The sequence below is a fragment of the Gavialis gangeticus genome, unplaced genomic scaffold (genome assembly GCF_001723915.1).
Source record: "Gavialis gangeticus isolate Ggan-Ray unplaced genomic scaffold, GavGan_comp1, whole genome shotgun sequence".
NCBI lineage: Eukaryota > Metazoa > Chordata > Crocodylia > Gavialidae > Gavialis > Gavialis gangeticus.
Genome location: NW_017728992.1, coordinates 147881822 through 147894317, shown reverse-complemented (window position 1 = coordinate 147894317; position 12496 = coordinate 147881822). Strand labels below are relative to the sequence as shown.

Here is a 12496-nt window from a genome sequence, read left to right as displayed (position 1 = left end):
TATATATATATATATATATATATATATATATATATATATAAATGATGTATACAAAAGAAAAAATATTTTTAAGAAAATCTGGTCATTACAATATTTTGCCACTGTACATATGCATAGCTCAGCAAACATTAAATATGGAAAAAACACACATCTTCGATTGTGAAAACTGCTTTACATAACCTGCATCACAAGGTGGTGCTATTGAGCTACAAACACGTGTACTCTGAAAAGCAGAAAGTTAAATCCAGTTATACAATTGTTTTGTCAATATTAATCCATTAAAGCAGATGATGCATTTAAAATACAAGAACTAGAGTGAACACATGATGCATCCTCCCTCCCTCTCAGGAACTTTACTCCAGTCCCTACAATCTGAAAGTTAGAGAAAGGCCACATGTACTTTGTCATTTGATTTTTAATACATTAAGATAAAAGGAGAATTTCAAAAGCCCAGGAACTACAGGATTCCCTCCCTTTGGGCACTGTGAAAGAAAATGCAATAAGTACTGAAGCTCTGACAGGGAGCAAAGGGGAAGCAAGGGACAGTGCAAATCTATCCTGCTTTCAGATACAATCTGACAATTATTACTAGCCTGTCCTTTAGTACAAGAACTGCAAAAAGTTTCTTCACCATAGAAACTGGGAATGTGCACATGTAGCTTAAAAAGATACCAGATTTAATCCTAATGCACAGTCATTACTTAGAAGTTAGATACACTAGTTCTGCAGATGTGACTAGTACTTCCATGTTACTACCAAAGCAACAGTCAAGGAATACTTCAGAGTGCAGCAGAATCTACTTCACCATCCTTCTGGTACATATCTGAGAGGACCAAAGGATCATATTCTATACTATAGTACACTTTTCAGTGACCTTTGCTTTAAAAAACCCCCAAACACTCTCTAGTGGTCTCTCTACCTGGCACATGTGGACTTGAAGTAGTTTACTTCTATGAATACATCTCCTATGAATTTGTAACTGTACAACTAAGGTTTACTGCTGGCTGCTTTCTTGCTTTTAATACTTTGCTGTGCCCAATATTAATTACTGTCCCTATAGAGTAGCAATTTATTTTGACCACACTGACAAAAGGCAATACTGTAAGCAAAAATTCAAATTCAAATTAAGACAGAAAGGTAGAACTTGGCTTAACATGAACCAGTATATGGGAACATCTGTGATAGAAGATAATCACATCATTCATATTAATTAAACATTCTACTTAACCATCTACAACCAATCTTGGTTGTTTCACAAACTGTGCAAGACAGCATGGTAAGATAATAGTGATACATGCACATAAACCAGAAAAACGTGCACACAAAAGTGAGACAGAGGGCATTGCAGCCATACGATGAAGGAGATCAAAATACAGAGGTTCCAACAGGTAGGAGGGGCCTGTGTACATCACCTAGCAAGTAAGAAAGGCTATTGTATGGATCTGAATGTTCAGTTAGTCTACATGCGCTCCAGGTCATCATGAGTTTACAACTCGGTCCTCATCAAAGGGGCTCTGCCCTCAATCCAGCTGATTTCAGATACTTCATTACAAAAAATTAATGTTCAAAATGGACATTTTGGAAAGGGATGAAAATGTGTTTTATTTCAACTGTGTATTATATATACTGGTAATATCAAAAAGAGTTGCCTGAGTTGGTACCAAGTGTGCAAGTGGGGTGTGTTAAAATTCTAGCTGTCCACTTGAGAAAAGCAGAATGGATTTTCAGTTCCTATATGGAAAAAAAAAATCAGTTCCAATTTCTACAAGAAAAAAAAATGGTAAGGCAAAACCCAAACCTAAAGAACAGAGAACTCTAAAAGAGCAATATGACTCACAGGATTATATGGAGTTCGGAGTCTTCCATGAGACACTGTATGGAAAATTAACATCTTTTTGAGACCATACACTTCAACTAGAAAGCATGAACAATGCCAGACCAACTCAACAAAAGGTAAAAGGATATCAATGAAAGATATATTCCTGAGCACTTTCAAAAAAATTGTCTTTGTATGATAATATGTAATTACAAATCAAACAATACTTCTACTAAAAAGGGAAAACTCTTATCCTTCCCATTTAGCAACCGAGTTTAATAGTAACCAGAGTCGATAATTAGCCTCATTATTGTTGTAGATAAAAGAAGTGATATGCACCTGTAGTTTTCCAGCACTCTACACTGTCAAGTGTGTCGAGATCTGTATAAAATTTACACTGTCAGGTCGACATTACTTAGAGGCAAACAGTTGAATTAGTTTTGAAATGCTGGTTAGACAGTTAGTTACCGTTACTTTAGGCAGCTGGTTGCATCTATAGCAGCACAATTATAAGCTGCAAACTATACAATAGTTTTAACATTTACTGTTTCATCAATTTAACTAATATTAAAGTGGTCCAGAATCCCCCAAATGATCAAGATAATAAAAATTCAGGAGGTAGTGGGCAAAGGTATCTTTAAAGATCTACCTCTGCATTACCTAAATTTAGCTGCTATTTTGTGTACGGTGAGCAAACTTGTTTTATGGGAGTTTGTACATGAGCTATGACAGTCACAACAGTCAAAGCGCTGAAGTGCACATACATCCCAGCATGTGTCCTTTCATGTAAACAAATGCTCTGTCTACACCACTGAAAAATCATGGTATATTGGGGTGATACTCAACAAGGCACAGTGGACTAGCTTGATGGCAATATTACATGGGCATTGCAACACAAAGCAAGTGTTCCACACCCAATCTGTTGATACAATTAGTTCATTATTGTATTATTGTCGATTATATTCAGCTTATTCTTGACAAATGTTATTTTCTAAAGCATGCCCATCTGAGGCCTTAACTATAATTTGTAATGGGGATTAAACAGAATACCTGTCTATCTCAAATATAAAATGTTGGCAAAGCACACGGATTCCATGAGAAAGTTGACACAAACATTAACATGTACGAATGTATAAAGCGAATATCAAGCAAAAGTCTGTTGATACAGCTCACGCAGGAGGCACAGGAACTGCAAGCAGGTTAGCCTCGTCTCTTCCACTCAGAGCTCTCACTTTGCTGCAGGATTCTTGGGAGGCTGCAGTTTGTATGTGTTAAAGTAGTTCACCACTTGCTGAGGCACTTCTGCCAGTACACACTGAGCCAGAGCTTCTTTTGGAGCCTTTTTAAAGAGATCATTGTACTTCAGTTTTAACCAACAGTTAGGGGAGACCTTACATTTTAGTCACTGTCTCTTTTTGGAAAATACAACAAGCTATATTTCTCAGCAGAATATGCTATACCAGGGTTTGTCAACTGGGGGTATGTGTACCCCTGGGTGTTCTTGGGAAGGCCCCAAGGGGCATGCGGCAGCAGCGCGGAGAAATGGGGGTATGTGGGAAGCTGCAGTGCAGGGTCGCCACCACCATCCATCACTCTGCATTGGCGCCGTGCGCTGCTGCTCCACACCCAAGTACCCCCACTTCTCCATGCCTCCGGTTTCACATCTGGCTGGCTAGCTGGCTAAGGGGTGGGGGAGTTTGCCAATGGCCAGCTGGATGTGAAGCCAGCAGCGCAGAGAAGCAGGAGGTACCCAGAAAGTTGCAGTGAGGGGGCGGGGCCTCCACCACCATCCATCACTCCATGGTGCCACATGCCACTTTCCTGCGCCCAAATATCCCCGTTTTTCCACACTGCCAGCTTCATGTCCAGCTGGCTGTCAGCACCCCCTCCCCACTCAGTGCAAGGCGGCAGTGCAGAGAGCTTGCACACAGCTGCTGTCCCCGCCACCATCTATACACTCAGTGCCACCACTGCATGGGGGATGGGGTGCTGAAGGCCGGCCACACGAGAACCTGTTGGCACAGATAAGCACGAATACTTGGATGCAGGAAACCAGCACCTGGTGGCAGCACGGAATAATGGATGGCAGCAGCAGCTCTGTCCCCCACGGCATCACTTCCCAGGTACCCCTGCTTCTCTGCGTTGCCAGTTTCACAGCCAGCTGTTTGGGGAGCGGGGGGAGGGTGCTGACGGCTGGCAAGACACAAAGTGTATAGATGGTGGCAGTGACCCTGGCTTCACGTCTGGCCGTCAGCAGCCCCCCTACCACCCGGAAGGGGAACGCTGCTTAAAAAAGTTTGAAAACCCCTGTGCTATACTACTGTAATACTAGACAGATTTCTGTGAATTAGCTGATTGTTTTCCTGAATCTCAGGAGCACAGCCATCCCTTAGGGGGGAGGGGGAGGGGAATTGTGGGTCTGTTTGCCTCCCATGCTTTGGGGGGCCCCCTGCAGAGATTGGCAGACAGTGCCATTGGCAAGTGCCAAGGGCACCGCTGTGCACCGATAGCTTTGCATTCTGTCTCTTCGCCACCCCTCCACTCGCTATCCCACCCCAAACCCTGCTCCAGCCACGTTGATATGCCCCAGGCCCCATACACCCCTAGGGTCAGCTCTAGTCAGGGATGGTAGCATTTGTGTATTGTTAGCCCTTCCTAAGGTGTTCTCAAATTCATCAAAATACAATATGCGTGCCCAAGCATGATATTTTTAGTCATGTCTGTTGTACAAGGTCAAAATAACAAGTATAAACCAACCTGAGATGTTCCACCCATATCACAAACTCTTACCTATATTAAACTACTTTATTTGTTTTTTAGAGGAATTTCTTCAGGGGATAGCTGTTTATATTTGAAGATCAAACCTTTGACACAATACAACTGGCATCCTAGCAACTGAAAGCCATACTTGACCAGAACCAGTTCTTCAATGAATAATCAATACTATAATAGACTAACTGGTTAGTTAATCTACAACCAAGGGTGGCATATTAAGCATGCTTTATGTAAGGACTACGCTCTGCCCCCACACTAATTTGTCCAAACGAAACAGTGGCAATCAAAGAAAAGGCTTATATTAAAATTATTTTTAGCAGGAGGGGGAGGAGACCAGGGTACAGAATGTACAAAACAAGACTATGCAAGACAGAGATGAGACTGTATCTAAGAATTTTCTGATTGCTCTTGCCCCCTTTCCCCCTTTTTCTGCTAGACATGTCAGGGTGTTTTTAAGCCAGAGGCACTGGGTGTTGGCTACAGCTAAGGTTGAGGACTTCAACTGGGGTGTGCTGATTCTTCTGCTAGGAGCAAAGCCAGAGGTTCTTGGCTACAGGGTCTTGCCCTTCCACTTAGGGTCAGACTGATATCCACTCAGGGCCATATCTGGGGTCAGGAAGGAATTTTACTTCATGATCAGATTGGTATGGACTGTGTGGGTTTTTGTTTTCCTCTGTAAGTGGGGAACATAGGCCTTTACCCAGGACCTCTTGGACATAAATTTACAATGTTTTATAGAAGCAGGACATTGAATGCTGTGGCCCTACTGCTGTACCTGTGGTAGGTTGGGGTGTTAGGTCTATGTTGCATCAGGGTTGAAGGTAATCATACACAGAGTTTAGATTGTGGTTGTATGGGATGGTCTGGATAGGGTTGATCCTGCCTGAGGCACAGGGTTGGACTAGATGACCTCTGGAGGTCCCTTCTAGCTCTACTTCTCTGACTCTGTGACTGAGAATGTACCTGGAATGCTGAACTGCTTTATCAGGATAAACGTCCCACAAATCCAGGATTTTTAAACTAATTTTTAATTTTGGCAAGGTCGTAAAATACAAACAGACTATGTGACATACTGGGAGAGGCATGCATATAGTTGAATTCCTTTCGAGTTAAGCAGCAAGTTGAGCTATTCCTACAAGTTTTCTGTGTTCTGGCTTATTTGTATTAATAAAACTGTAATACTATTTTCTCCCCTTCACACAATGATTTTATCAAATAATCCAATGCATGCACACTAGGTTTGGTTCAAATAAACACTCAGGCAATGCCACTGATTTCAAAGAAAATATTCCTACAGAGGGACAGAATGATGAAAATTTACGCCTTCCAAGGAAGGCAGTATTTAATTGTGTTGAATTGTATTCGATTGTGTTCAATTAATGTGCCATACAAATTTGTAAGTGCCACTCCCCTGCAAATATTGGTTACAAAATATATTTTGTGAAAGCCAAGACTAGGTCATCTTTTTACTACAGCTAAGTTAATTTACTGTGAATTCTATAGATGGGCTAGAAGATGCACATTTCTTTTAAGATACTAATACAGAATTACCTTGCTTTCTGCTGAGGTATGAATAGGCTCCATGACTCACCCCAACAACACTGCATGGATCAGGCCAGAGTGAAAGCAAGGCTGCCTGTATCTAGATACTCAAATCTAACGTACTTCCCTAGTATTTATTCAGGACATAATTAGTTACATAAGTACTTACGTTCTGGAACTTCCTAAATGGAACAAATTGGACAATGTCTCTGATAGCCGGCTCTCCTGATGGAGACCTGAGACTTCCGTTGTCACCATCAAGAAACTCCATGGCACTGAAGTCAGCTCCTCCAACACCAACAATGATGATGGACATTGGAAGCTTTGAAGCATTTACTATGGCAGTTCTAGTTGCATCAAGGTCTGTTATCACACCATCCGTTATGATAAGGAGCACAAAATATTGCTGTCAAACCAACACAACAGAGATCAACTGAAGAATAAATGCATCTTGGGTGTTACAGATTTACATGCAACATCTGCAATACTACAACCCCACTACTCAGATTTACTGTACATAGAGTCATTACTTTCAACACATAAAGGTAAGTCACTAACCACCAAAAACAAACTGCTAACTTTAGTTTTGACACTTGACAGAAGTGGAGTTTACAATAAGGAGCCTAAAGTCCAAGTAGCCTCCTTATCAAGCAATTCCCAAAATTTCAAGTACAGAAATGTTCAGTGACTGGAGTTTTTCCTGACACCTCTGGCAAAGGTTGAAAATTAATTTTACAGAATACTACGGTTGACAAGTCAGTCAACTGACCGGTCAAATTTTGTTACATGACCAGTCTGTTGATTGCATATTTTTTTGACTGGTCAGAGATTATAGCAATTTTATAGGGAGTGAATGTTTTTGCAGTTTTCTTGATAAATATGATTTTTTACTGTTTTTGACACACCTCTTCATGGAAAATTTGTGCTTTTTCTGTGTATTATTTGACAGCATAGGCAATTTGTTTTACAATTTTTGACCAAACTTTGACTGGTCAAATACCCTACCCTTCAGAATACCTTTCTTTTTGGTCCTCTTTGAAAGGATACCTTCGAGAAAAGTGCCTTCATGTTAAACCTCAGCACAGTTTGGGATGACTAACCAAAAGAGCACTAAGGAAAAACAGAAGACTCTCCTCTATGTTACACCAGGGGTGCTCAAACACTCATGGGTTGGATCTGGCCCCCAGTGCTGTATCATTGGACCCGCAGGGCTCTCCAAGAATCTATGGGGAGCCCCTGGGCTGTTACCCTGTGTGCTAGACTGGGCAGCACAGGGCCTGCTCTAAGTGTGCAGGACTCTCAGAATCCAATCATGGCTGGGCATGAACCAGGTGGAAGTAATGCAGGACCCAATCTGGCCTGCAGACTGGCCCCATGCCATTCATCTGGCCTGTGGGGCCAAAACTGTTAGCACCACTTTCCTATTCTAAGAGGTTAGCAAGATATTTACTAGGGAAGACAACACTGTGCTTTGGCTAAAAAAAAGAAAAGTAAGGAAAAAAAAAGATGAGATACCCAATTTTTAAATGCAGCTGAAAGGAGTTTCAACATGTTACCTTGTAATGGCTCCATTCATCAAGGAAGTTTTATATTTGTATATATGACATTCTGGGTTGGATTATTAGAAAACAAGTGGATAGCTCTTCATTTTCACACATACGTGCTGTCTCTTCAAAATTCCTATGGCAGCTTTCTTTTCTCTATTCCAGCATGCCAGCTGTTTTGCTAAGATTAACTGCCACTAGGCTTGAATTCTTCTTTCAGTCTTTTGAATAATTTATTCATACTTCAATTAGAAGCCAGTAGCCTGTAGTACATGTGTATGTAACTGATAGTTTCAACTGTAAATACCTATTCAATTGTACAGTGCCAAACATGTTTTCAATAAGCAAAACAAGCACTCCTCAGTTGAAAGAGGAATCCTTGGCGCTGCACTCCTATAGAGGTCTATGAGTGTGCAAACTTAAATTCCTAAGTACAGAGACTGTTAGCAAGGAAAGAATTTCATGAGGAGGATCAGGTACAAACACAACAATGGTAAAAATATAAATATTGACTCCTGCTACAAGCATGTACCCCCACCACCACAAGTCCAAAGGAAATATCCTAGTTTGTGTGCCAGGTTCATCGGCAGATTAAAAAAAAGGGACTAAATAAATTCATGGATGACAAAACTATCAATAGCTATTGATAGAACACATGGAAATATTTCCTCTGGCATCTCTAAATCTATAATTGTGGATGCTGGGAAGGGTACTGAATAGGGGACAGATCACTCTAGAGATGTGTGGTTCTATACTCTCCCTCTAAAGTACCTAATCCTGCCACTGTTGGAGAGAGGATACTGGCTAGATAGACCAATTCTGACCCAGTAAGGTACTTAGCATGTTCTTATCAATACCTAGTCCCATATCACAGCTAGCATCTCAGCGTAGGGAACAAAGTGGAAAGGTTTTGAGGTCATTTTGACAGTTTTTGGAGGCCATAGAGCTCATTTTGAGTTTTTGTGCAAATGTTGGTTTCGAATCCAGACTTCCCTATGTTATAAACTGGAGTTTGAAATGGCAGAGAAGTTTGTTTGCTATTTTGAACACTCAAATCACAGGTAACCATGCATGGAAGTGTATTCACATGCTTCTGTATTGAAAAGTTACCCTCCCAGAGTACAAAAATCTTAACATGCTCGATAACTCATTCAAAGCCCTGGATGAAAGCAATTACAGCAATGCCAAGTATTTTTGTAATTGACGTAAATTTCATCAAGAAACATTTTTGTTACATACGAACAAGTGGGGAAGCTTTAGCACTTATTCAGCTTAATGGTACCAAATGCAACTAACTTCGTAAGGTAAGTGGTTAACTAGTACAACTGATGATTCCCAGCTGAGATGGGGGGTAGAATAATGAATAATGGAACAAAACAAATGAGAAAGGAAACGCCCACGCCAGGTTAAAGTACTTACAGATGCTGTCTGCTGCTGTGCAGCTGCAGCAGCAAATTTTGCCACATGGTTTATTATTGGAGAAAAATTTGTTGGTCCATATAGTTTTACTTGTGGAAGGCAGGCCCGATACGCTTCAACAATGCCTTGTATTCCTTTCAAAAACAAAACAAAACAAAACCCAACAACAATAAATGGCTTAAAGTCCTAACATGTAATATTAAATCCAGCTATTCCAACTCATTCAATCTTCCTGACATGTTTTTAGATAACTGTTTCTACTACCATAATGTCAGCTATTTAAAGTTAGATTTAAGAAAAAAAAGTGGTACGTTTTGGAGGAAGAGAGGTGAAGTGTTACTTTTGACCTTATGAGGAGACTAAAAGGTTGTCAAGATGGTCAGCTAACAGGTGAAAACTAGGTAACTGATTTAAAATGATTCTATGTTATTGAGAACAGGGGGCCCTGTTAAAAGACTAAGCACAGCCTGAATGGTCATTGAGAATCAGCTACCTTCTCACCATTAGCTTTGGTCCTCTTCAGGCCAGTAAGGCAGGAATAAATAAAGTCTTTGTCTATTTAACTTGAATCAAGCCCCTTAAAAAACACCTCCCAAATGTGTGCTAACCAATTAAGTATATTATTCATTCCCCTTCTCTTTCCATTTCTTTAAGACCACATTCTGATGGGTCATGTATTTCTTTTTCCCCAAATAGCCTTTTCTGCCCAATTTAATATCTATTGACTGCTGTGTTAATTGTACCAGTTTAACCACGGGTGGGCGGATGACAATAGGATGGGATTCAACACTGACAAGTGCAAGGTGATGCACCTGGGGAGGAAGAACCAGCACCATACCTACAGGTTGGGGAACTCCCTTCTTGTCAGTGCAGAGGCAGAAAAGGATCTTGGAGTCATCATTGATGCCAAGACGAACATGGGCCGACAGTGTGGGGATGCAGTCAGGAAGGCCAACTACACCTTGTCATGCATCCACAGATGCATCTCAAGCAGATCCAAGGAGGTGATACTCCCCCTCTATGCAGCATTGGTCAGGCCGCAGCTGGAGTACTGCGCCCAGATCTGGGCACCGCACTTCAAGAGGGATGTGGACAACACGGAGAGGGTCCAGAGGAGGGCCACTCGCATGATCAGGGGGCAGCAGGGAAGGCCTTATGAGGAGAGGCTACGGGACCCGAACCTATTCAGCCTCCACAAAAGAAGGCTGAGGGGGTGATCTATTGGCCTGTTACAAACTAGTCAGAGGGGACTAGCAGGCATTGGGGGAGTCCCTGTTCCCCCATGCATTACCAGGAGTGACTAGAAATAACAGTCACAAGCTGGCAGAGGGTAAATTCAGATTAGACATCAGGAAGCGCTACTTCACTATCAGGGCAGCTAGGATCTGGAACCAACTTCCAAGCAAAGGGGTGCTGGCTCCTACCCTGGGGGTCTTTAAGACAAGGCTAGACAAATCACCTTGCTGGGGTCGTTTGACCCCAGTACTCTTTCCTGACATGGCAGGGGGTTGGACTTGATGATCTGCTCAGGTCCCTGCCGACCCTACTAACTATGAAACTATGAAACCACAGTACCATGAGGCAATAAGCATCTGCCTCAACAGCACTGTGAGGGAATGAAAGCATGTCCCAATCCAAGTATGCCAGGTACTCTCTCTCATAAGTCAACTTATTTCCATTAATAAAGACTGACTTTAGCAGGCTGTGCACAGACTGTAACTTAGTCAAAACAAGGCCTTCTGCATATTTATTTCAAGAGTTTTATGCTAATTTGAGACTTACCATTGCAGAATGGATTTGAGGGGTTAAAATTTAATGGAAACTCATGTGACACCTGTCAACACATAAAAGAGATGTTCAGGTCTTATACATACCCAGTTCTTTACAGGCAGTTTTGTTTGCCTATGATGTGCACATAAACATTTGGTTACCTGAAAGGAAGGAGGAATCTGTGCACCAAATCCAAAGGCTGGAAACATCTTATCTCTGAAAAAATCAATTTAAGAAAAACTGAAATGATTGTTTTCTTTTAAAAGCTCTGCATAGTTCACAACACATTAGCTAATCAGCATCTCCTTTCATCCTGAACGTAGCTGTTTATTAGGAACCAACAGCCAAAGTTAATTTCCCTATGTAAAAGGTGTAAAAGCTAGAAGAAATGCTTTATTTCCAAATCAGCTAGAAAACTAACTTATTGAAAAACAAATCATGGGCATACAGAGCTGAAAAGCTCTGCTGGATTCTGTTTTACATAGGACAGAGGCAACTGCCACAAGGTCATTTTAGTCCTCAAAACTGTGGTGGCTTTGTTGACTTCAGCTCTACAGATCAGGGCTTGTAGAGACACGAAGGAACAGGGGGTACTCGAGCTGGAGGATTCTGGGTCCCATCAAGGCACTATCACCCAGGTCTATGAAAGAAGGGATAAACCTTCCAAACTCAGGCCATGGACAGGCGTTACATCTGTGTTGAGAGAAAAGCCCTTTCTCCCAGCACAAAAAGGGAACACAGCCATTCAAGGGATTTCTTTTCGAAGAGAACTGGGTCTTTAGCAAGAAAGTTAGATCAGATCCTACAAATGAAATCTTCCACCCAATCCATCTGGAATAGCCAACTGCTTCTTCTGGGTGCTGAAGACACCCAATATCCCAGTATTCTGCGCTCTCTCCCTCCCTCAAAGGAAACAGAAGGGAAAGCCAGAGGCGAGCCATCAGGAGGCTCTGCCTTAGGAAATTCCTCCTTCCTCTTTCCAAACATTGGATGGGCCTTCCCACCTCCACACTTCTCCAGATACAGAGCAGGGGGCAGTTGTGGTAAGGTTCTGTGAGTTGGGACTCCAGGAGCTGGACTACATGCAGGTGTTTAAAAGCAAACAGGAGTTGGGAGGCTCTCTCCAATATTACTCTCCATGCCTCTGGTTTTTCAAATACCTGTGTGCAGCGAACCTGTTTTTTAGTCCTGGGACTGCCCTGAGGCGATTGGTGGGATGGCAGCGGTGGGGAGGGAACATTCTCCTGCGGTCATCAGTGGCAACTGCTGTTTTTCAACTCCTGGGCTATTTTTGTAGTGGTAGGAATATTACAGTAACTCTTACTACTAGAATGAATGCCTGTCCATGACCTTAGTGTACTACTACAAGATCCTGCTCCTCCGTTCAGGGTCAGACTGATCACATTTGGCATCAGGAGGGAATTTGACTCTGCAGTCAGACCAGCAAGGATTGTTGAGATTTTGCATTTCTCTGTAGCTGGGGGCATTGTCCACTTTCTTGGATCCCTCAAGCATATGTTAACAATAGAGGTGTGTGAAATGGGCCATATTCAATTCGGATTCCGCTCATATCAGGGACAGTGATTGGATTTGTTGATTCAAATTACTGCCCCAGTTTGATTCAGCCAAA

The 12496-nt window shown here is 42.0% G+C and overlaps 1 protein-coding gene across 2 annotated transcripts in view; it reads right to left on the bottom strand.

Moving 5' to 3' along the window:
* Positions 1 to 73: 73 nt before the first annotated feature.
* Positions 74 to 12496, bottom strand: part of CPNE3 (copine 3) — a 63279-nt gene continuing 50856 nt past the window's right edge. For both annotated transcript variants that reach the window (XM_019527881.1, XM_019527882.1), the window contains 5 exons: positions 11028 to 11082; positions 10879 to 10930; positions 9097 to 9230; positions 6303 to 6539; positions 74 to 3155 (listed from right to left, as the gene is read on the bottom strand). In XM_019527881.1, coding sequence (XP_019383426.1) covers positions 3045 to 3155; positions 6303 to 6539; positions 9097 to 9230; positions 10879 to 10930; positions 11028 to 11082 — 589 coding nt within the window. In that variant the 3' untranslated portion in view covers positions 74 to 3044. The remainder of the gene's footprint in view (positions 3156 to 6302; positions 6540 to 9096; positions 9231 to 10878; positions 10931 to 11027; positions 11083 to 12496) is intronic.